The following is a 25,627-nucleotide window of genomic DNA, read 5'->3' on the forward strand; positions in this document are numbered from 1 at the left end:
TTCTTTCTCCTGTCCCCAGACTCTGAGGTAGATACCTGAAAACCCAAGGCAGGGATTCCCATGCCCCTCCCTGCCTCACCTGGAGCGGTGTTCTCATCGACCCACTGGAAGAAGCCACACTGCTGCTCTCTCGGCTTGGCACACGTGTGGAACTGGCGCCCCTTGTTGGGCCCATCCTTCTGCACAGTCCGCGTGACGGCAGGCTGGCTGCACAGGCAGGATGTGCCAGTACCACTGCCATCACCAGGGTTGCCAAACCCACCCAGGTGGATCCCTGGGCCTGGTGGGCGTCCCAGGGAGCTGCCTAGGGGTCTATATGCCGAGGCGGGAGGCCCTCCTCCTCCCTGATTGGGGCTGTCTGCCCACAGGAAGAAGTTGCAGCTACCCCCGTTACACTTAAAGAATTGCCGGCCCTGGTTGGGGCCCTCCTTACGGACAGTAAGCAGCACAGCCTCCTGGCCACAGTTGCAGGTCACAGAATTGCTTTCACCAGCAGCCGTGGATGGTGGGAGGGTCTGGGCCAGAGCCTTTGAGGGCCCAGTCTGTCTGCTGTCAGCAGGCTGGGGATGCTGGCTATTGTCCATCCTGTTCAGAGACTGGCTAGCCTGCAGGTGACCAGAGGGCTGGATAGCCCTGGGGGGGCCCCGTGAAAATCTCAGGTCCAGGATCTCCCTCAGGGTCTCGTCGCATCCACCGATGCAGCAAACAAACTCCAGAGGCATGGTCGGGGGAAGGCTACCGCGCTTAAACTTTAACTTCAACCTAGTGAGGCCAGAAGATGGGAAAAAACATTAACAACCAGGTGCCAGCTTCTCCTTAGTCCACTGAGGGCTGCTTTAGCCCTAGGCCTCTCTCCACCATTCCTTATGCATCAGGAAGCCCACGCAAGTCCCCTGTGAGGCCCTCCGTCAGCCCACTACAAGCCCTTGCCAGTCATCACAGGAGTGGACAGTGGGAAGCAGTGCAGATGAAATCTAAGATCCCAGTAATTCACTAAAATAAAAACACCTCTGAGAAGTTCCATGTCTCTATATCGACAGTTCTCCAAGTGTGGTTCCAGGGTGCCTGAGCCCTTTCAAGGAGAATGCAAAACTATTTTATAGGCCGGTCGTGGTGGCTCATGCCTGTAATCCCAGCACTTTGGGAGGCGGAGGCGGGTGGATCATTTGAGGTCAGGAGTTCGAGACCAGCCTGACCACCATGGTGAAACCCTGTCTCTACTAAAAATACTAAAAAAATTAGCTGGGCATGCTGGCATGTGTCTGTAGTCCCAGCTACTTAAGAGGCTGAGACAGGAGAATCGCTTGAACCCGGGCGGTGGAGGTTGCAGTGAGCTGAAATTGTGCCACGACACTCCAGCCTGGGTGACACAGTGAAGACTCTGTCACACACACAAAAATTTTTATAATAGTTCTAAGGCCGGGCATGGTGGCTCATGCCTATAATCCCAGCAGTTTGGGAGGGCGAGGCAGGTGGATCACGAGGTCAAGAGATTGAGACCATCCTGACCAATATGGTGAAACCCCATCTCTACTAAAAATACAATAATTAGCTGGGCGTGGTGGCACGTGCCTGTAGTCCCAGCTACTCAGGAGGCTGAGGCAGGAGAACCTCTGGAACCTGGGAGTCGGAGGTTGCAGTGAGCCGAGATTGCGCCACTGCACTCCAGCCTGGCGACACAGCAAGACTCTGTCTTAAAAAAAAAAAAAAGAAAATTCTAAGAGGTTATGTCTATTTTGCTCTTATTCTTCCATGTGTATACAATGGAGTCTCCCAGAGGTGCCAGCACATGCAATGACTCAGCAGACTGACTGCAGAAGCAGATATGGGAATCTAGCTCTCTTCTATTAAGCCAGACATACAAATTGCAAAATGTAAAACAATGTCATTCATGTCATTGTTATTTTGCTTTGGAAAATAAGTATTTTATTACCCTAAAAAACATGGTATTTACAGTAGTATGCAATGCATTTACTAGAAATAAATCATTAATTATTATTTTTTTTTTGAGACAGTCTCACTCTGTTGCCCAAGCTGGAGTGCAGTGGCGTGATCTTGGCTCACTGTAACCCTCACTTCCCGGGTTCAAGCGATTCTCCTGCCTCAGCCTCCCAAGTAGCTGTGACTACAGGCGCACGCCACCACGCCCAGCTAATTTTTTCTACTTTTAGTAGAGACGGGATTTCACCATGCTGGCCAGGATGGTCTTGATCTCTTGACCTCATGATCCGCCCGCCTCAGCCTCCCGAAGTGCTGGGATTACAGGCGTGAGCTACTGTGCCTGGCCAAATTACTGAATATTTTAAAAGATGTTTCCACTTTAATTTCACATATGGTACATACTGATCAACCACCACCAACAAAAGCTCTCTGGGCTCCTCAATGATCTTTCAGAGTGTTAGGGGGCTGGTGACCAAGAGGTCTGAGAACTACTGTCTTGTACTAGGGCTGTGCACTTTCTAGAGGAACTTAAGTAATTTATTTATTCATTTTATTTCTTTTTTTTTTTTTTAGGCCAAGGAGTCTGGCTCTGTCCTAGGCTGGAGTGCAGTGGGGCGCGATCTGGGCTCACTGTGGCTCCGCCTCCCAGGTCCGTGCCATTCTCCTGCCTCAGCCTCCTGAGTAGCTGAGACTACAGGCGCCTGCCACCACGCCTGGCTTTTTTTTTTTTTTGAGACGGAGTCTCGCTCTGTCACCGGGCTGGGGTGCAGTGGCGGATCTCAGCTCACTGCAAGCTCCGCCTCGGGTTTCACAGCCATTCTCCTGCCTCAGCCTCCCGAGTATGGGACTACAGAAGCCCGCCACCTCGCCCGGCTAGTTTTTGTATTTTTTTAGTAGAGACAGGGTTTCACCATGTTAGCAGCCAGGATGGTCTCGATCTCCTGGGCCTTGTGATCGCCACTTCGGCCTCCCAAAGTGCTGGGATTACAGGCGAGCCACGCCCGGCCGCGCCTGGCTTTTTGTATTTTTAGTAGAGGCGGGGTTTCACACGTATTAGCCAGGATGGTCTCGATCTCACAGGCACCGTGATCTGCCCGTCTTGGCCTCCCAAAGTGCTGGGATTACAGGCCTGAGCCACTGAGCCCAGGCTATTCATTTATTTCTAGAGACAGGTCTGGCTCTGTCATCCAGGTTGGAGAGCAGTGGTGAAATCATGGCTCACCACAGCCTAGACCTCTGGGATCAAGCGATCTTCCTGCCTCAGCCTCCTGAGCAGCTGGGCCTATAGGCATATGTCACCACATCTGGCTAATTTAAAAAATTTTTTGGCCAGGCACAGTGGCTTATACCTATAATCCCAGCATTTTGGGAGGCAGAGGTGGTCGGATCACTTGAGGCCAGGGAAGTTGAACCATTACAGGCAGCTTTGGAGATGAGCCACTGTCTCTACTAAAAATGCAAAAGTAGCCCAGGGATAGTGGTACCTGTAATCCCAGCCCTACTCAGGGCAGCTGAGGCAGAGAATTGCCAGACAGAGGAGGGTTGCAGTGAGCCAGATTGCACCACTGCACTCCAGCCTGGAGCCAGTGAACTCTTAAAAAAAATTTTTCTTTTTAGAGATAGGGTCACTATACTAGCCTAAAAGCTTGGATATTTGTATTTAATCATAAATAATTTCTAAGCCTTGTGTAATGATCTATCTGGGAGGGCAGGAAACAGGCCTTCTGGTTCACTGCTGCAGCCTGCCTCCAAACAGGGTCATACCTGCCAAAGCAGGGACAGCGTGGAACACAACAGAACCGGGTCAGGCCTGCCTACCTGGCTGCTGCAGAACACAGCTACACCCCTGCAGGGCCTGAGTGGAATCCCCGACCCTCCTCTCTGGGTTCTGACAGGAGCAAGGGAAAGATGGGCGCCGTGGTGTACACACTCCAGAGGAGGCGCCTGACTCAAGCGCCCAGCTCACCTGTACACAGGATGTGGCTGACAAACTGGACACACGCTGCTGTCCCTGCTGGCCTCCAGCACCGAGTCAGGAAGCCACATGGCTGAGCGACACTCCGGGAAACCCATGCAGCTGAGGTAGAACCTGGGGACAAGGTGCCATGTCAGATGGTAGGAGTGCAGGGGACGCTCTCAGCTGTTGGCCATCAGCTGAGGCAGCCTTTTCTCAGCTGACCAAGGACAACATTCCCTTTTCTGGATGACACTTAACTGGATACACAAGCACTCATATTGAATTGATTGGGGGAAAATGAGCCTTCTCACATCCCAAAAGCACAAAGCAGCTATTGCTGACCCTGCTTTCCATTTAGATAACTGACAACCAACCAAGGTGATGCCAGGGGCTCTGTGCTGTGCACTCACACATTCTTGCCTTTCTGCCTCGTGCCAAGTCTGGGCAGTGTCAGGGAGCCCCTCAGTTTGCATGTGAGTAAACGGTGGCTTCATGTGGGCTGGAAACCTGCCCAGAGACACGCATGCGTGTGGAGACGGGAGCCAGGAATGGAAACCCATCTGTGTGTGACAGAGCCTCACCCACAACATCTACACCCCACCCACTACCCAATCCATCCCATCCCTGTCTCTCCTGGCCAATGTTTTTCAACACCTTGCAGTCATGAAACATTAGGGTTTGACTAGCCAATATGCATGTGATTTACAAATTCCTCATGAGTGTGCCTGGGTACACTATGAAGAAAAAAAAGCCCTGAACTCCAATCATTTAAATAAGAAATTTACAATCTCAGAAATGGAAATTATCAGATAAACCCTGGAGTGGCAAATCCCACAAGATAATCTCCTGACCTTCTGGAGTAACTCAGAGAAGCATTACAAAAGAATAACAGAAGAACAAAAGAATAATAATTCTCCAATTCAGAGAAGTGGAGAATTCAGAGCTAAAACAAAAGTAGTTATTCTCTGTCCTTATATTCCAATGAGTACTAATCCAATAACTACCGATATTAAAGGAAAACCCATCAACGTCATTTATTAAGTGCTGAAATATATGCCCATTCAGTCATTGGGCTGAGCCTAGAGTGGCACTGGCTTCTGTCTGTGAGTGACGTGAGCCCTGACACCTGCTTCCAGGTCTGGCCCTTAGACCTCGTGTTTCTGAGAGCGTGGGTGGCCTTCTCTTCACTTGGGCCAGCCAGGTTAATGATGGCTGGAGGTGAGGAGTCAAGAAACCTCCTTTCTTATTCAACAGCAAGGACCGCAGCAGCCCCAGGTGGGTCAGGCAGGAGGGAGAAAGGCGGTGTAAACCTGGTTTCAAACTCTGCCTTTGCTGCCCACCATGGCTGCTTGACTCTAAGCAAGCACCTCAGCCCTCTAAGCTGCATAAAAATCCCTGCCTTGCAGGGTAGTTATGAGAATGGGATGAGGTAATGCTTACAGAGCACCACCCTGCATCATGCCAGTGAGGGACGGCACCTGATGATGGCCGCCACCCCTCCAGCACGTCTTTCCCTGTGAACTTCGTCCAGTGGCCAGTCACTGGCTTGAACAACCTGATGTGAGTCTAAATTGCCCACTTGGATCTACTATATTTAAAGTAGATTTTCAGGCCCCATTCAGAACTAAAACTAGGAGAGAAGAAAAGTAGTATCTGCTGAGTATCTACAACACATCAGGCAATGTGCTATATATATAGTCCCGACCGTTTTCACCAAATCCTCACCCTTAACAGTCTTGTGAGTACTGACCTTGTTTTACAAAAGAAATTGGGGCTCAGAGCAGGTAAGTAACTTGCTTCAGGCCACACCGCTTATATGCGGCAGAAGTGGCATTTGAACCCAGACCTACCTAGATCTGAAGCTCATGCTCTTCCATGTGTTACACATTGGGTATACGATGTCCTACCCACAGGGGACAAAAAAACCCCACTATCACTCGGTTGTCCACCTGCTCTGAATTGCCATAGTGCTTTACACCTCAAAGGCCTGATCCCATCCTGCTATGCTTCTAGGTCAACACCTTGCCTGCAGGTTGGCAACCACAGGCCTGCCTTGAAAGATTCCATGGAGTGAAATGACAGGGCCTTTTGAGCTGTGGCTGACACTGCAGGTGCTGGGGAGCAGAGGTGGGGGCAGAAGGTGACGCACTGACCCGCCGTTCTTCTTGGTCTTGAGGACCATGTCCTTGTTGCACTGTGGGCACTTCCTGATGGGCTCTGGCATGGCTGGGTAGATCTCTTCTTGCTGGGCCAACTCTGTCCCATTCCCAAAGTACTGGGCCAAGGCCTCATCCAATCTGAAGAAAAGGCAAAGACAGACACCCATCAGCCGGCAATCGCTACAAAGGCACCTACAACACTCTTATGTGCACACAATAGGCGTGACCTTGGGAACCAGCTAGTCAGTGAGCCGCAGGCCTCTTGCAGAGAACAGATGGCAAACAGAGAAGACTAAGCTCACCATGGGCCCTGGTGCCAAACCAACTCCTGGGAGGAGAGTCCAGATACAGGCAGATGCTTCTGCTTGTCACCAGCCCACATTAAAAAGTAAAACTGGGCCGGACGTGGTGGCTCACGCCTGTAATCCCAGCACTCTGGGAGGCTGAGCCGGGTGGATCACCTGAGGTTGGGAGTTCAAGACCAGCCTGACCAACATGGTGAAATCTCATCTCTACTAAAAATACCAAATCAGCCAGGCGTGGTAGTGCACGCCTGTAATCCAAGCTACTCAGGAGGCTGAGGCAGAATTGCTTGAACCCAGGAGGCAGAGGTTGCAGTGAGCCAAGATCACATCATTGCACCCCAGCCTGGGCAACAAGAGCGAAACTCCGTCTCAAATAAAAACAAACAAACAAACAAACAAAGCAAAACTGCACAGGGTCCATGTACAGACCAGGAGTGTCTGTCTGCATTAAGTTTAAACTAGCTCATGCCTGCCTTTTCACAACTAGCATGCGGTAGTCTGAAGAATAGGAAATAACAAACTGTTACTTTCTATTACAGTCTCACAACACCCATCAGACACCAGATGTGTGGGAGTTTTCCCCACACACCAAGCAACTCTCCCGCCAGACACCAGTTGGACATCCTCTAATTCAATTCAATTCTGACACTATGCACCTGGAGATCCATCTGACAGTTAAGGGCTCAGTCCCAGAAGACTGCTCCCCCAATCCCCTCAGATGTCAGTCACAAATCCCAGGGTGTGACCTGTGCTTCTGACTGACTGGTTGTAACCTGGGGTTCCTCAGACCCCCTCCTTGGTTTGAATAACTCAACAGAGTGGCTCACAGAGCAAGGGATGTGGGGAAGGAGTAGCTTCCGTGCCCTCTCCCAAACACGCACCCTCCAGGAATCTTTACCTGTTCAGCTATTTGGATGTGCCCCAAACCCAACTGTTTGGGTGTTTTTTTTTTTAAGTCTCACTCTGTTGCCCAAGCTGGGCTGCACTGGTGTAATCTTGGCTCACGGCAACCTCCACCTTCCAGGTTCAAGCAATTCTCCTGCCTCAGCCTCAAGAGTAGCTGGGACTACAAGGTACGTACCACCATGCCTGGCTAATTTTTGTTTTTTTTTTTTTTTTTTTTAAGCAGAGACGGGGTTTCACTATGTTGGCCAGGCTGGTCTTGAACTCCTGACCTCGTGATCTGCCCGCCTCGGCCTCCCAAAGTGCTGGGATTACAGGCATGAACCATCGTGCCCGGCCCTTGTTTGGGATTTTATGGAGGATTTATTACTTAGGCATGATTGACAAATCACTGGCCACGTGTGATCAACTCAACTTCCAGCCCCCCTGCTCTTCCTGAGGTAGGGGTGGGACTCAAAGTATCAACCTTCTAATCACAGGGTTGGTTCCCTGACAACCAGACCGATCCCGAGGCTACCCAGGAGCCCTCAGCCACTAGTCATCTCATTCGTATACAACAGACACAGCACTTAAAAAATTCCAAGAGTATCAGAAAATGAAGTCCAAATATATATATCTTATTATAAATCATAGTATCACAGGTAGAAAACACATCATTTCTAACAAAATATATACATGCTGCTTGCTAAATATCCACCTCTAAATGCTCCAGAAAATAAATGGATCACACTCCAGCACTTGGGTTTACTGATTTAAAAGACTTTGTTGCCTAACTCAACATAATTAATTTGTCATGTAATGAACGCAGAAAAAAAAAAAGATAATTAAAATCAAGAGAATGGTATTTATAAAGCTAATAGTTCAGAATAACTGGAGGAGACTGTTCCGATTACCGTTTCTATAATGACAAAGCTCTATGGAGAGTTGTAAAGAAACCGGAGAAGAAAGTCCAAAGAAAGGGGTATGTGGAAAACCCCTAGGCCAGGAGGCCAGTGGTGAGGATGAATCTGGCAGGGTTAAGAACTCGGACTGGCCCAGATGCAGTGGCTCACGCCTGTAATCTCTGCACTTTGGGAGGCTGAGGTGGGAAGATCTCTTGAGGCCAGGAGTTCAAGACCAGCCTGGGCAACATAGTAAGACCCTGTCTCTATTTCTTTTAAGGACTCACTTCTTTGCTTTAGCCACCGCTTCGATGAAAACCTGCTTGTATTTCTGCACTTGCTGCCTTAGAACCACAAATTTGTCCTTCTTGCCATCACAGATCAGCTTCAGATCAGCTTCCAGCTCAGCCCGGAGGTCAGGCTTAGACATTTCATAGCCCATGGAATCATAACCTGCAGGGAAAGAGCCGAGCTCAGTGAGGGCCCACCTGAGACCCTCAGGGACTTGGGCGACACCACCCAATACCCACTGCAAGCTCTGTCCTCCCTTACCTTCCACAAGTCCCATGCCCAGGTGCCCAGGGAGGAACCGCTTGTCTGGGGTGAGTCCCACGTACATCCGGGCTTTGATGGTCTCGATGTGCTCCGCATGAGTGGCATCCGTACCTGGAAGCCATTTGCTGGTTACTCTGAGGTAATACAGACAATAGCTCTAGCCGGGTGGCGCATGGGCACCTTGCTCACTCCAGAACCCCTCCTTTGCCTGGACAGCCTATATAGGTAAGATGCCTTCACTTCATTCCCATATAGCTCATTCAAGAAATCGCAATGGCAACCTCAACTCTCTTGCTCCCTCATAACCCATTACTCAGGAAAGCTGTCAATTCCAACTTCAAAGCTCCTTTTAAAAATTCTCCTCCCCATGTGTCCAAGCCACAGTTGCAGCTTGTGTCCCTATTTCTAGTCTCTTCCTCTACCCTAACTATTCTTTAAGCTGTGGCTAAAGGGATCTTTCAAAATGTAGCTCTGCCATGAAGAAAATGCAAATTAAAACTGCAGTGAAGGCTGGGAGCAGTGGCTCATGCCTGTAATTGCAGCACTTTGGGAGGCCAAAGTGGGCAGATCACCTGACGTCAGGAGTTCGAGACCAGCCTGGCCAACATGGTGAAACCCCATCTCTATCAAAAATACAAAAATTAGCTGGGTGTGGCGGCATGCGCCTGTAGTCCCAGCTGCTCAGGAGGCTGAGGCAGGAGAATCACTTGAACCCAGGAGGCAGAGGCTGCAACGAGCCAAGATCGCACCATTGTACTCCAGCCTGGGTGACAGAGTGAGACTCCGTCTTAAAAAAAAAAAAAAAAAGAAGAAAAAAAAAAAAAAAAGGGTGTGGGTGCAGTGGCTCATGCCTATAATCCCAGCACTTTGGGAGGCTGAGGCGGGCACATCACAAGGTCAGGAGATCAAGACCATCCTGGCTAACATGGTGAAACCCCATCTCTACTAAAAATACAAAAAAAAAAAAACAACAACAAAAAAATTAGCCTGGCGTGGTGGCGGGCGCCTGTAGTCGCAGCTATTCCGGAGGCTGAGGCAGGAGAATGGTGTGAACCTAGGAGGTGGAGCTTGCAGTGAGCCGAGATTGTGCCACAGTACTCCAGCCTGGGCGAGAGTGAGACTCCGCCTCTAAAAAAAACAAAATCATACACAAAAAAAAACAAAACAATGAAATAGCAGTTCACACCTACTGGCAAAATCTAAAAGAGAGATAATACTAAGTAAGGATGTGGATGAACCGGAATCCTAGTGCCTTGCTGGTGGAAACAAAAAATGGTACAGCCACTTCAGAAAAAAAAAAAAAAAAGTGTAGTGGTTCCTAAAAATGTTAAATGTAGAGTTACCATGTAAACCAGCAATCCCACTCCTAAGTCTACCCAAGAGAAATGAAAACACATGTCCACACAAAACCTTGTACAAAACTGTTCACAGCAGGATTATTTATAATAGCCAAAGACTAGAAACAACTCAAGTGTCCATCAACTGCAACCTCCGTCTTCCGGGTTCAAGCGATTATCTTGCCTCAGCCTCCTGAGTAGTTGGGATTACAGGCACCTGCCACCAAGCCCAGCTAATTTTTTCATTTTTAGTAGAGACAGTGTTTCACCATGTTGGCGAAGCTGGTCTCGAACTCCTGACTTCCAGTGATCTGCCACGTTGGCCTCCTAAAGTGCTGGATTACAGGTGTGAGCCACTGTGCCTGGCTCTTTATAGGAAATAACTAAAGTAGGCAAACCTGGCCAACATGGTGAAACCCTGTCTCTACTAAAAATAACAAAAATTAGCTGGGTGTGGTGGTGCGTGCCTGTAATCCTAGCTACTGGGGAGGCTGAGGCAGGAGAATCGCTTGAACCCGGGTGGCAGAAGTTGCAGTGAGCCGAGACTGCACCACTGCACTCCGGCTGGAGCAATAAGAGTAAAACTCCATCACAAACAAACAAACAAACAAACAAACAAAAAAACCCAAAAACCTGACTATGGTGATAGCTGCACAACTTTGCAAATATGCTAAAAAATGTAAATTATACATTTGAAAGAGATGAACTGTACGGTATATAAATAAGACTGTTAATAATCTTTTTTGTGTGTGTGACGGAGTCTCTCTCTGTCACAAGGCTGAAGTGCAGTGGTGTAAACTCGGCACACTGCAACCTCTGCCTCACAGGTTCAAGCAATTCTCCTGCCTCAGCCTCCTGGGTAGCTAGGATTATAGGCGTCAGTTATCATACCCATCGATTTTTTGTATTTTTAGTAGAGATGGGGTTTCACCACATTGTCCAGGCCGCTCTTGAACTCCTGACCTCAAGTCTTGAACTCCTGACCCCCTGCCTTGGCCTCCCAAAGTGCTGGGATTATAGGTGTCAGACACAATGCCCAGTCTGTTAATAATCTTTTAAAAATATTATGTTTTTTTTTTTTGTTAAGTGTACCTCTCTGTGGTTCCTTTACTTAGAAATCCTAGAAGACTCCCTGCTGACCACGTATCACCATCTAAGCCCTTCAACTGGGCAAGCCAAAGCCCTGTAAAGTCAGGCTTGGATCATCTTTCCAGACACCTTCTATGGCCACCACCCCCAATCCAGCTACAGCAGGCTTTTGCTTTCCTGCTCCTGTGCCTTCCTCAGGCCTGCCCTGCACTGGGCTGCCCTTTGTTGATCCAGCAGTCTTACTATGAAGTTTTGGTCCAGCTCAAACGCCAGCCTACCCATGACATTTGCTTCCCTGCGTACTCCCTGCAGAACCTATTACATTGTATTCAATGTGTTGGTTTGGTTCTTCTGTTAGATTGAGAAGTTAAAAAATGAGGTCTTATTCCTCTTTGTGTCTCTGGTGCTTAGTCCAAGCTCTCACTATTGTGGGCCTCATGTGTTTTTTTTTTTTTTTTTTTGAGACAGGGTCTCGCTCTGTTGCCCAGGCTGGAGTGCAGTGGCTCAATCTCAGTGTACCTCACTCTCTACCCGGGCTCAAGTGATCCTCCCACCTCAGCCTCCCTACCTATAGGCATGCACCTAATTTTTTGTAGAGATGGTTTATTTTTCTTATTTTTGAGACGGAGTCTCACTCTGTCCTCCAGGCTAGAGTGCAGTAGCGTGATCTCAGCTCACTGTAAGCTCCGCCTCCCGGGTTTACACCATTTTCCTGCCTCAGCCTCTCGAGTAGCTGGGACTACAGGCGCCCACCACCTCGCCCGGCTAGTTTTTTGTATTTTTTAGTAGAGACGGGGTTTCACCGTGTTAGCCAGAATGGTCTCGAACTCCTGACCTCGTGATCCGCCCGTCTCGGCCTCCCAAAGTGCTGGGATTACAGGCTTGAGCCACCGCGCCCGGCCTCTGAGCCTTATTTCAACCATAAAATGGGGATAAAGATACAGCAGCTGCATTAGACAATGGTTTGAAGACTAGAGGAAACCTGTGCCTGGTGCACGGTAAGTGCTCAAGAGATGCGAGTTAACCAGAGGAGCCACTGACCAATGCCGTGCTTCTCCATGAGGGCAATGAGGTCGGCCTCGGTGAGCAGCTTGGGCGGGCTGGTCTCCCCATCCACCATCTCCACGGTGCTGGGCTGAAAGCGGGAGCCTCGCTCATAGACAGGGAGGATCTACAGGGAGCGGCAGGTGCAGCAGTCAGATGATTCCATTATCACACTCAGGCAAAAAATAACCTCATTTCAAGGAACACGGTCCTGCTCCACTAGAGAACTCAGGACTCGCAACACAACTGTCCTCCCTCTCCCTGGGGACCACTCTTGATCACCTTGTCACTCCAGTGATCATATGGATACACGTCCAGATAGTTTCGGGCCAGAATCACGAGGCCGTGGGCCACAAAGCGTTCCTGAGCGATGTCGATCTCCACTGTGGTCTCCTGCCCCTGAGCATCCTGGGAGCAGCAGGCCAGGAAATGGCGAACAATAAACTCGTACAGTCGCTGTTCGTCTCCCTACGAAGAAAAGAGGAGTTTGAAACTCCCCCTAGAATATCACCTCTCAAGGACAGGAGCATCGCTGGTAGCCTTAGCCAAATGTCCAGCACAGAAGAGGCCACACTGCTCCTCAGGCCCTGCACTAACATGGAGTGCCAGGCAAATAAGTCCTGGGGAGAGGATAGGTTTAGGCTGACACTTTCACAACTCAAATCTGGCAAAGGTAAGCAAAGGAGTAATCTTCCCCTTCAGAGTGGTTCTTTGATGTAAACCCAATCTAAGCAGAAAACAAGATGAAAGCATAAGAAGTTGGCAAGAGACTCCTCAAATACAAGAGACAGAGCAACACTGCACCTGGTGGCCTTAGCCCAACTTCATGCACACGTTTAAGCAGTAATTTGTCAGGGTAATTTTCAATTAGGTAATCAATGATTTAGTGAGTCTCACTCTATCAAAATGAGACATTTATACACATATCCAATAATTCCCCTTCTACGGATCTCTTCAAAGGAAGTAACTGGACAACAACAAAAATATTTATGTCTACAAATGTTAACTATAGTATCAAAAACATAAAAAACAGATTTGGCAAAATAAATTATGGCACATCTTTGCAATTGTTAAATATCATGCTTAATAGGCAATTTTTCCTCCCTTATCTTTTGTATCTCTTAAATTGTCTAAAATGAACATGTAATTTTTTTTTTTGAGACGGAGTGTTGCTCTGTCGCCCGGGCTGGGGTGCAGTGGCCGGATCTCAGCTCACTGCAAGCTCCGCCTCCCAGGTTTACACCATTCTCCTGCCTCAGCCTCCCGAGTAGCTGGGACTACAGGCGCCTGCCACCGCGCCCGGCTAGTTTTTTGTATTTTGTAGTAGAGACGGGGTTTCACCGTGTTAGCCAGGATGGTCTCGATCTCCTGACCTCGTGATCCGTCTCGGCCTTCCAAAGTGCTGGGATTACAGGTTTGAGCCACCGCGCCCGGCCTAATTTTTTTTTTTCAGAGTCTCACTCTGTCATCAGGTTGGAGTGCAGCGGTGCAATCTCAGTTTACTGCAACCTCCGCATCCCGGGTTCAAGTGATTCTTCTGCCTCAGCGTCCTGAGAGCTGGGACTACAGGCACACGCCACCACGCCCAACTAATTTTGTATTTTTAGTAGAGACAAGTTTTCACCACGTTGGCCAAGATGGTCTCAATTTCCCAACCTCGTGATCCACCCGCCGTGTCCTCCTAAAGTGTTGGGATTACAGGCGTAAGCCACTGCGCCTGGCCATATTTTTAAAATCAGAAAGAATATATGTTATTAAAAGAAGGAGGAGAAGAACAAAAGACTAAGATTTCCCCAGCTTTGTGAGAAGCCTACAGATGTAAACAAGCCTAATGGCTCCCGTGCCTGCAGAGTCTGCCCCTGGCTGAAGAAATGACTGAGACAGACAAGAAGAGCTGAGTGGGGAACTGCAATGATGTGGGGTGGCACGACTGGGGTGGCAGCAAAGTTTCAGGAGGCAACCAAAACTGAGCCAGCCTTGGGAGGATGGATAGAATTCTCTAGTTCCAGGGACTGGGAAGGCCACAAGGCTCACAGTGGGGGTAGGGGTCTGCACAGTGGTGTGGGGAGGAGAGGTACCTAGGTTGCCTATGAAGGACTAGCAGGGAAGCAGCAGGAGCTGACGGAGAGTGGGGAGGTGGGGCTGGATTAAGACGGGGGCCCATCACGGGGAAGGGTGAAGCGGTCTTTCATCAAAGCAAGCGAAATGAGAGAGATCTCAAGATCACTTGTTTTTACAATCACAGCCCACAGAGTAAATTCAAATCTTACTACCAACCCCCAGCACTTCCCTCTGGGTTCCAGCAGGCAGCACATTCAGAGAAACCAACCTGTAAGCTGTTGGTGTATTTGGTGGGGTGAATGGGAGGGTGAGCTTGGTCAGACTTGTTCCCATTGCGTGGGGTGGGACCACCCCGCTCTAGAATGCTCTGGGCAAAGGCCCCCCAGCGTGGATCGGGGGTCTGCTGTTCCACCAACACCGTCAGGTTTAAGTCTCTGGGAAAAATGTTTGTTTCTGTTCGGGGATAGCTGATGTACCTAAAACCAAGGCAAACAAACAGAAAAAGAAATTGCTAGGATCTCTGATTGGTCATTAAACAACTGAAAGCACCCACTAACACCTATAAACACTCATCTGACGTAGCCAACTCAACTGAAGGCAACCTGGGTTACCTGATTCAGAAAAGTTCTGAGATGAGATGCACCCACTCATGGGGTGAAAAGCAGCTGGCTCTCCTGCTAGGACACTCAAAGAAGCCAAAGGAGAAACAAAAGGGGCAGCACAGCACAGGATAAAGGCCAGCAGCCTCAGAGCCTGGGGCTTGTCACTGGCCACTCTGAGGGTCAGTCTGACAGACCAACCCTGATGCAGCACATGAGCCTCACTGACCCTGACAAGTTCCACCAGCGTGTGCTTCGAGACTTTTCTTAGAGTATACAAAGAATAATGCTGTCCAATAAAACTGTAATGTGGACTCTATTTGTTTTTCGTTTTTTCTTTTTGAGATAGTCTTGCTGTGGTGACCAGGCTGAAGTATAGCAGCGCGATCTTGGCTCACTGTGGCCTCCGTCTCCCAAGCTAAAGTAATCCTCCTGCCTCAGCCTCCTGAACAGATAGGACTATAAGTGTGTGGCACAATGCCTGGCTAATTTTTCTTTTTTGTAGAGACAGGGTTTTGCTATGTTGCCCAGGTTGGTCTCGAACTCCTGAGCTCAAGCGATCTTCCTGCCTAGGCCTCCTAAAGTGCTTGGATTTCAGGTGTGACCCAGCATACCCAGTCTCTATTTGTAATTTTTGTTTTCTCCCAGAGATGGAGTCTCGCTCTGTCACCCAGGCTGGAGTGCAGTGGTGCAATCTCAGCTCACTGCAACCTCCGCCTCCTGGGTTAAATGATTCTCCTGCCTCCGCCTCCCCAGTAGCCGGGCCTACAGGCGCGCAACACCACACCACGCCCAGTTAATTTTTGTATTTTTAGTAGAGACGGGGTTTCACCATGTTGGCCAGGATGGTCTTGATCTCTTGACCTCATGATCTGCCTGCCTTGGCCTCCCAAAGTGCTGGGATTATAGGCGTGAGCCACCACGCCTGGCCCATAAACTCTATTTCTAAAATATTTCATCCTGATAAAGACGGTTCAAATTCTACTCCCAAATCCAGAATATTTACCCTTGAGTGTAGAGCTTCTCAGCAATCCTCATGGTTTCTTTAGCATTTATTCTCAATTTTCGAGAAGCCAGCTTCTCAAGCTCCTGTGAAATGGGTCAACAGGGATGTTAGGTGTATTGCATGAGTCAGGCAGCACAACTCAAATACACAACTCACCTTCAGTCAAATCTAGCCCCTGTCACTCCAGGTGCTTCTGTCAAACAGAGTGGAAAAGATTGCCCAACAACAATTTCTGGGCCTGCCAGGCAGAGTCAGATCCTAGCCTAGTGGTTCTCAGACTTTAATGTGTGCAGGACTCAACTGGGAAGCCAGCAGATTTGGGGCCCTGACCACTGGGGAAGCTGCTATGTTGTGCAGGCTGATTTTGAACTCCTGGCCTCAAGCAATCCTCCCTCTCTAACCCCCCAAAATGCAAGGATCACAAGCGTGAGCTACCATACCCAGCCGAAAACTCCATTTTTTTTTTTTTTGAGACGGAGTCTCACTCTGTAGCCTAGGCTGGAGTGCAGTGGCATGATCTTGGCCCACTGCAACCTCCACCTCCTGGGTCCAAGTGATTCTCCTGCTTCAGCCTCCCAAGTAGCTGGGATTACAGCACCACCACGCTTGGCAAATTTTTGTATTTTTAGTAGAGATGGGGTTTCGCCATGTTGGCCTGGCTGGTCTTGAACACCCGACCTCAGGTGATCTGCTCGCCTCGGCCCCCCAAAGTGCTGGGATTACAGACGTGAGCCACCACGTCTGGCCAGAAATCTACATTTTAAAAATTTTTTTATTTTCGAGACCGAGTCTCGCTCTTGTTGCCCAGACTGCAGTGCAGTGGCACGATTTCGACTCCCTGCATCCTCTGCCTCCCAGGTTCATGCAATTCGCCTGCCTCAGCCTCCTGAGTAGCTGGGACTACAGGCGCTCACCACGGCTGGCTAATTTTTGTGTTTTCAGTAGAGACGGGGTTTTGCCATGTTGTGATTACAGGCGTGAGCCACCGCCTCTGGCCCAGTAATCTACATACATATATATATATTTTCAGATGGAGTCTCACTCTGTCATCCAGGCTAGAGTGCAGTGGCGCGATCTCGGCTCACTGTAAGCGCTGCCTCCTGGGTTCATGCCAGTTCTCCTGCCTCAGCCTCCCGAGTAGCTGGGAATACAGGCACCTGCCACCACACCTGGCTGATTTTTTGTATTTTTAGTAGAGATGGGGTTTCACCATGTTAGCCAGGATGGTCTCGATCTCCTGACCTCGTGATCTGCCCACCTCAGCCTCCCAAAGTGCTGCGATTACAGGCCTGAGCCACTGTGCCCAGGCTGAAATCTACATTTTTTAACAAAGCCGTCTAATACACTGTTCAAACACAGACAGTCTTGAGAACCACACTTTGGGAACACCACCCAAGACCTGGTAAATTCTCCTGGAGGGTGAAAACCCCAGGAGGCCTCCTGGGGGATAACAGATGTTTTTTTCCCTAGGTGACAAGTTAACAGTGCTGATGACTATATGTCACACTAAAGCATACTTAACCAGTGAGGACTAAAAAACATAAGCCTACTATATAAAATCAATGCAGCTGGGCGTGGTGGCTCATGCCTCTAATCCCAGTACTTTGGGAGGCCAAGGCAGGCAGATCACGAGTTCAAGAGATTGAGACTATCCTGGCCAACATGGTGAAATCCTGTCTCTACTGAAAATATAAAAATTAGCTGTGTGTATGGCATGCACCTGTAGTCCCAGCTACTCAGGAGGCTGAGGCAGGAGAATCGCTTGAGCCCAGGAGATGGATGCTGCAGTGAGCTGAGATCACGCCACTGCACTCCAGCCTGGCGACCAGAGCAAGACTCCCTCTCAAAAAACAAACAAACAAACAAGCAAACAAAATGCATAACTGCCCCCATGCAATCCCTCCACACATATACACATTTACTGTGGCTTGCCCAAGACAAAGAATGCACTGCCCACCAGTCCCTGCGTGCTTCTTAGCCTGCATGCTTGTTAGCCTTAGTGTTCTGTACGTCCAACCTTCAGAGTGAATTCTAATAGTAATTCTATCCCAAATTTTCCTGCTAAGTGGTGACTGAGAAGGCATACTCCTAATGTGATTTACTCAGACTTGTGTTACGTCAGGGTGGCTCTTCCTGGGGTCAAATAATTTGAGAAGCCCTGTTCTAAAGTAGGTTCATATAGCAGATTATTTAAAGCAATATTTACACAGATTATGCAGCAACATGAAAAAATGCTTGCATGGAAAATACAAGCTACTTTAGTTATAATGCTGTAAAAACATGCATGTTAAAAAACTGGAAGAGATACTAGTAATTATGTAAGGATGGTTGTCTTCCTCTTTTTGTTTCCCAAATCTCATGCAATGCAGTTATATTGCAATTGTTTTTTTTTTTTTGAGACGGAGTCTCCTTCTATCGCCCAGGCTGGAGTGCAGTGGACGGATCTCAGCTCATTGCAAGCTCCGCCTCCCGAGTTTACACCATTCTCCTGCCTCAGCCTCCCGAGCAGCTGGGACTACAGGCGCCCACCACCTCGCCCAGCTAGTTTTTTTTATTTTGTAGTAGAGACGGGGTTTCACCATGTTAGCCAGGATGGTCTCGATCTCCTGACCTCGTGATCCGCCCGTCTCGGCCTCCCAAAGTGCTGGGATTACAGGCTTGAGCCACTGCGTCCGGCCGCAGTTGTTAACAACAACAACAACAACAACAACAAAAGCCAGGCGCGGTGGCTCACGCCTGTTATCCCAGCACTTTGGGAAGCTGAGGTGGGCAGATCACCTGATGGTGGTGTATGCCTATAATCCCAGCTGCTCGGGAGGCTGAGGCAGGAGAATTGCTTGAGCCGGGAGGGAAGTTGTCGTTGTGGGCATGGAGGTGGTCAGGAGGACAAATGCCAAAGTGTGGTGGTGTAGTCAGGTGTGGTGACAGACATGGTGTGGTCTCATCTCAAGAAAGAAAAAACCATTGAGGCCCAGGCGGTGAGTTTGGGTGTGGTGGCTTGTGCCTATGTCCCAGTACTTTGGGAGGCTGGGGCTGGAGAATCACTTGAGGCCAAAGGTTTGAGACCAGCCTGGTCAACATAGTGAGATTCTGTCTCTACAAAAATTATAAAATAATTAACTGGCGGTGGTGGCTCAGCCTGTAATCCCAGCACTTTGGGAGGCGAGAGGCGGGTGGATCAAGGTCAGGAGATCAAGACCATCCTGGCGAACACGGTGAAAACCCGTCTCTATTAAAAATACAAAAAACTAGCCGGGCCGAGATGGTGAGCCTGTAGTCCCAGCTACTCGGGGAGGCTGAGCAGAAGAATGGAAGTGAACCGGGGCTGGGAGCTTGCAGTGAGCTGAGATCAGAAGCCACTGCACTCCAGCCTGGCTGACAGGCTGAGACTCCGTCTCAAAAATGTGTAATAATAATTAACTGGTCATCATGGCACATGGCTATAGTCCGAGCTACTTGGGAGGCTGAAGTGGGAGATCTCTTGGGCCCAGAAGTCTGAGTCTACAAAAACAAAACAAACAAACAAAACAAACAGTAAGGCTAAGCAGGACTGTGTCTTTCTCAAGCATTTTCTTGTGTGGCCTGGTGATGGGTGATATTTTCTTCCACCAAGTCACAGTCTAGGCAGTAGAACCATGGCCTCAAAACAGTGTTTCCCCAGTGCCTGAAACAGCCTGTCCAGAACATACCACAGTGTCCAAAGCTTGAGGCCGCCACTTGCTCTTGGGCTTAGATCTGACCTCTACCACAGTTGCCATGGGATCCTAGAAAGCCAGGAAAGAAAAGACCATGTTAACCTGTTAGTGCATCATCCCCATCCTTCCTGTGGATAGCCCATGCCAGTCCTTCCAGATCAAACTGACGACCACCAGCTAGGCCTGCAGTGACAGCCTAAGAGAGTGCCCACTTAATGTTGCTTGTAGCTGACAGCAAGATAGACACCATCACTACTTTCCCACTCAAACCAAGATTACGAAGGGCAATTTCACAAGCCTTAAGGTGCTTCCTCCAGAGACTACGAAATCCAACAGCCTATGCATTGCCTGAATACAGTTTTCTATGTACACATGCACAGTGCTCCTTCTGTTGTTGTTTTGTTTAAAATACAGAGATGGGGTCTTGCTATGTTACCCAGTCTGGCCCAGAAGTCCTGGGCTCAAGCAATACTCCCATAAGCCACCATGCTTGGCCCAGTGCTCCTTTAAAAAAAAAAATTAAGAATAATACAGAGCTAGAAACAGGAGAAATTGCCGGGTGCGGTGGCTCACGCCTGCAATCCCACTACTTTGGGAGGCTGAGGCAGGCGGATCACAAGGTCAAGAGAGCTAGACCATCCTGGCCAACATGGTGAAAACCCATCTCTACTAAAAATACAAAAATTAGCTAGGTGTGTTGGCGCATGCCTGTAGTGCCAGCTATTGGGGAGGCTGAGGCAGGAGAATTGCCTGAACCCAGGAGGTAGAGGTTGCAGTGAGCCGAGATCGTGCTGTTGCACTCCAGCCTGGCGACAGAGCCAGACTCTGTCTCAGGGAAAAGAAAAAAAGAAATAGGAGAAATTATACAATACAAGCTAGAGACCTTTAATCTTAAAACCAACTTCATAGTTTGCATCGCCCACCACGTAGTCCCGTACCACATCCGAGTGAAGGAGAAACAGGGCGGGCCTTTTTATTATTTACTTTTATATTTTATTATTATTTAAGTTGATCTTTTTTTTTTTTTTTGAGGCAGTATCTCATTCTGTCACCCAGGCTGAAGTGCAGCGGCATAATCATGGCTCACTGCAGCCTCAACCTGCTGAGCTCAAGCGATTCTCCCACCTCAGCCTCCCAAGTAGATGGAACTATATGCAGGTGCCACCATGCCCAGCTAATTTTTTTCTTTTTTGTAAAGATGGGGTTTCACTATGAAACCTCGGCTGGTGGTCTTTTTATTTAACAAAAAATTGTGCAGTGTTACAGAGACTCCCAGTGGTCCAGGGTCAAAGGTGGAGTGAAAGAGAGATGGAGACAGCAGCACGGTCTGCAGAAGGGGCAGGGACACACTGGGATTCGGTTGTGCTCTGCTATGGACAGCTCTCACGTGTCTGTGGGTAAGTCTCTTCACTTTCTTTAGCTTCTTCATCTGGAAAATGGGGATGCTATCACTGCCTTCACAGGAATTATTAGGATTAAACAAAACAACACATAACAAAGTATGCCTGGTCCATAGTGGGTGCTGCACAGTTATCACATCCCTTGCCTAATTAGTAACAAATCTGCCAGTGGGCTGCAGCCAGAAGCACACCATGAATTAAGCCTAGAGAGCTCGGAATTTTACTTAAGCATGACTCTGTGCAGTCCCTGGGTTAAACCAGGCTGTTATGTGCTAATAGAAAGTGACATCAGAAAGGAAACCATACAGCCCAAGGGCCAGGAAACGTTAGGGTGGGTCCTAACTCTGCCACTGACTGGCCTATGGCCCGGGCCAGTCTTGCTCCCTTCCATAGCACATGCATGTCCCACCCACCCTCCAGCCCTCTCCCTAATCTCTCCAGCCTCTGCTCAAGTGTAACCCCTCCCCTCCCTGTCCCTCCAGCCTTTCTCTATCCCTTTCCCTTGCCTTATTTTCTTCCTAGCTTTTAACAGTATATAAAATTAACCCACTAATTTGTGACTTTCACTTCTCTAGATTTCCTCAAGCGACCAACAAAGAGGGGACTGGACCAAACGCTGTCCATTCTCTCCTAGCTCTATAAGTCAATGACTTGGACTGGTCTAGCTAATCCTTGATAATTTCTGGTGACAGTATATGCCACAAGAGGGGATTTCAACTATACATTTCCCAAAATTTCTGATTTTATCTAAAAAGAATGCAGACACTTCCCTTTTCCTTTTAGTGCTGTTTTCAGGGGGTTCTAGTCTTACTGGTCCCCAAAGTGATCCCGAGATGCAAACTTAAAGCTAAAGTCCAATGGGAGAATGAGACAGATCACCTCTGCCAACAGTGGGAGTGATTTGGGAGGTATGCAGAATGTTTCCTAGATCATTAAGGGTTCGAAGGACTTCTTACCTCCATACACAACTGATAGAGAACTAGGCAAGCCGTGTGGTTAAAGAGTCGATGCCTTTTCCAGTTGAATTCTACGATACCATCTTTGTGGTCATGAGTTACTATATTAAGAAGAGACAAACAGAAAGGCTGTGTCTCAGAGAAGCCACATGATATGACAGATAGGAAAAGGTTTATCTGTGTCTCAGAGAAGCCACATGATATGACAGATAGGAAAAGGTGGTGAAAGTCAAAGGAATATCAAATAAGGAAGAATTTCCGGATAACAAAGGGAACTTTAAGAGGATTGTAATGGGCCAGGGAGGATGACAGCAAGACTAAAATAAATTACATCTTTATTAGTGCTATTAACGCTCACAGTCCCCTTCCTTAACCTTGGGCCCACAGGTCCCAGGCCATAACCCCCACTCCAGGCCCTACCTTTAATTCTGTGGAAGATTTCTGGTACAAAAGCCTGAATGGCTTTGAATCGCTCCACCACAAAGCCCAATGTGGGGAACTGGCAGCTGCCGTAACTGATGAGCTGCTCTGCCAGCACCTCAGGAAAAATCTTCTGAAGCCGCAGGGTCTGGAACCTAGTAAAGGCAGCTCCTGGAGAGTGAAGGAAGGTGAAAATGGTGGCTAATAAGAGTCCAGGGCTGGCTGCACATATCTACACAGAGCCCATTTTTGGTCCCATAACACAACATTAATGTGGCCATGGGGGGGGTCTGCCTAGCTCCTCACCAATCCTCAGGTCCAGCTCCTGCCTCACATCCACAGCATCGCTCACCCTCTGATCAGGCTCAGTCAGGTTTTCACAAGCTGTCCTGACGGCACGGGGTGTGATCTCAGAGAATCGGGCTCGCAACACCTGCAGATTGGGCTTTACTGCAGAACACAAGGCGTTACCAAGGTCAAAGTCAAACCACACTGCCCTCCATCATAAAGGACTCACTTTTCTTAAAGCCCCTTGAAATAAAGGCAAACCAGGTCAAGAAGCTGTGAGGTGACCAATTTACCTATTAGGTTAAATCAATGGTGTACAGTGTCTAAAGAGGAAACACCACCATAACCTTTAAACTGAGTATACTCTCAAAAACAGTGATGGAGCTAATCTTAGCTAGTAACTGTGGGGAAAAGAAAGAGAGACAGATTGTTACTTTGTCTATGTAGAAAAATGAAAACATAAAGAAACTCCATTTTCATCTGTACTAAGAAAAATTGTTGTGCTTTGAGATGCTGTTAATCTGTGACTCTTGTCCCAACCCTGTGCTCACAAAAACATGTGCTGTATTGGCTCAAGGTTTAAGGGATTTAGGGCTGTGCAGGATGTGCTTTGTCAAAAATGTGTTTGTAGGCAGTACACTTTGTGAAAGACATCACCATTCTCCATTCTCTATTAACCAGAGACACAATGCACTGCGGAAGGCCGCAGGGACTCCTGCCCAAGAAAGCCTGGGTATTGTCCAGGTTTCCCCCCGCTGAGACAGCCTGAGATATGGCCTTGTGGGAAGGGAAAGACCTTACAGCCCCCCAGCCTGACACTCGTAAAGGGTCAGTGCTGAGGAGGATTAGTGAGAGTAAAGTCTCTATGCGGTTGCGGTAAGAGGAAGGCATCTGTCTCCTGCACGTCTCTGGGAATGGAATGACTCGGTGTAAAACCGACCATATATTATATTCTGAGATAGGAGAAAACCGCTGTAGGGCTGGAGGCGAGACATCATGGTGGCAATTCTGCTCTGTTACTCTTTACTTCGCTGAGATGTTTATGTAAAGTTAAACATAAATCTAGCCTATGTACACATCCAGGCACAGCACCCTTCCTTAAACTTATTTATGACACAGAGTCTTTTGTTCACATGTTTTCCTGCTGACCCTCTCCCCACCATCACCCTACAATCATACTGCATTCCCCTCGCCGAGATAGTAAAGATAGTGATCAATAAATACTGAGGGAACTCAGAGACCAGCGCCAGTGTAGGTCCTCACTTACTGAGCACCAGTCCCCTGGGCCCACTTTTCTTCCTACATACTTTGTCTCTGTGTGTGTTATTTCTTTTCTCAGTCTCTCGTCTCCACCTTGCGAGAAATACCCATGCCCCTTCCGTAACTAAAATACTAAAATGCTCTTGGTGAGCATTGTTTTTTTTTTTTTTTGGAGACAGTCTCACTCTGTCACCTAGGCTGGAGTGCGGTGGTACAATCTCGGCTCACTGCAACCTCTGCCTCCTGGGTTCAAGCAATTCTCCTGCCTCAGCCTCTTGAGTAGCTGGGACTACAGGCACATGCCACCACACCTGGCTAATTTTTGTAATTTTAGTAGGGACAGGGTTTCACCACGTTGACTAGGCTGGTCTCGAACACCTGACCTCAGGAGATCTATCTGCCTCAGTCTTCCAAAGTGCTGGGATTACAGGCATGAGCCACCGTGCCTGGCTGCCTTTTGAGACTTTAATCTTACTTGCTCTCTCAGGCCTTTTGGGAAAAGAAAAATACTATCAATTAAAGGGTTCTGTAGGGGAATTTCATGCCTCTTCAGGAAAGAATATAGGACATACACACACTGTCCTTTAAAGTTAATGCACTTAAATTTCCAGGAGTCATTACAGCGCTGAACACAAAACCACTAAACGAAAATAGCAACCCCACCCTCTGAGCTAGAGAATGGCCGGCCCGTTCATCACTTCCTCTAAGTTACCCAAAACCATTAACACGGCGAGAGCCTTTAAATCCACTGCAACAATTATTTATTAATAGTCGAGCACTGTATAATAGGAGAGATTAAAAAAGAAAACAGAACATTTTGTAATTATTCTTTGTACTTTACTTGTGGTATATTCACTCTTTTACACATATTCAATATGTAATTTTATTTTTCTATTTTTGTTTTCATTAACCAAATACTAAAATAATTCAATATATAACAACAACAACAACAACAACAAAAAGAATATAAAGTCCCTGTTCTCAAGGAGCTGGGTATCTACTTGTATGCTTGTACCTAACAAGGAATGAGTCCTGGTCTAAATGGTTTACATCACACATTAACTCATCTAATCTCTGTGGCAGTCCCAGGAAACATGTTGGATTGGCCTGATATTACAGACAAGGAAGTCGAGGCTCCCAATGGCTCAGTGATTTGCTCCAGGACACATGGCTGGTGGGACTCACAGACCGACAGGGAAAGTATCTGCAGAGGAACTCATCCGTGGCTCACTTGCACATACAAATGAGAACACTCTATTTATGGAATCCCAAAGTAGAGAAAGTCAGCAGCAGCAGCACTTACCAGTCTTACACACGTGGATAATCTCAAACCCAATGTTTTCGCCTTCTCTATCACAGTCAGTCCAGATCACCAGAGCCTGGCACTGGCGAGTCTCTCGTTCCAGAGTTTTCTGAAGTTCACAGTGGAATAAGAGTGGTGAGAACAGAATTGCAGAACAGTGACTTGACACCTCTATGCTAAGGGGATCTGACTGAAGGTTAATAATATTCTTGGAGTGTGACAACTTGGCGAAGGAAAGAGACCAGAGAAAACTGCTCTCATTGGTCCTAATGATCATATAACCCCTTAGAACCACAAATGAGTTTCTAGAATAGAGGGTTTAATATAACTTCCCCAATATGACGAAACCTAAAATTCAGCTCTAACACACACACACTTCAAGTGGTTCTGATTATGACCTGGTTAAAAAAAACAAACCCCGGCTGGGCACGGTGGCTCACGCCTGTAATCCCAGCACTTTGGGAGGCT

General features: G+C 48.2%; 1 protein-coding gene across 4 annotated transcripts in view; it reads right to left on the reverse strand.

The window, feature by feature from the left end:
• The window catches only part of TOP3A (DNA topoisomerase III alpha), a 37,973-nt gene that overhangs the window by 3,500 nt on the left and 8,846 nt on the right, over positions 1–25,627 (reverse strand). For 3 of the 4 annotated variants that reach the window (XM_021928810.2, XM_021928811.2, XM_021928812.2), the window contains 14 exons: positions 25,160–25,268; positions 22,615–22,758; positions 22,309–22,479; positions 21,889–21,989; positions 19,527–19,601; positions 15,838–15,920; positions 14,501–14,708; positions 12,454–12,639; positions 12,169–12,298; positions 8,699–8,812; positions 8,434–8,599; positions 6,052–6,195; positions 3,908–4,030; positions 80–762 (listed from right to left, as the gene is read on the reverse strand). In XM_021928810.2, coding sequence (XP_021784502.2) covers positions 80–762; positions 3,908–4,030; positions 6,052–6,195; positions 8,434–8,599; positions 8,699–8,812; positions 12,169–12,298; positions 12,454–12,639; positions 14,501–14,708; positions 15,838–15,920; positions 19,527–19,601; positions 21,889–21,989; positions 22,309–22,479; positions 22,615–22,758; positions 25,160–25,268 — 2,437 coding nt within the window. Of the gene's footprint in view, positions 1–35; positions 763–3,907; positions 4,031–6,051; positions 6,196–8,433; positions 8,600–8,698; positions 8,813–12,168; positions 12,299–12,453; positions 12,640–14,500; positions 14,709–15,837; positions 15,921–19,526; positions 19,602–21,888; positions 21,990–22,308; positions 22,480–22,614; positions 22,759–25,159; positions 25,269–25,627 lie in introns of all 4 variants that reach the window. The other variant, XM_031657400.1, reaches the window with a different exon arrangement.

Source organism: Papio anubis, chromosome 17, assembly GCF_008728515.1.
Source record: "Papio anubis isolate 15944 chromosome 17, Panubis1.0, whole genome shotgun sequence".
NCBI classification, from domain to species: Eukaryota; Metazoa; Chordata; class Mammalia; order Primates; family Cercopithecidae; genus Papio; species Papio anubis.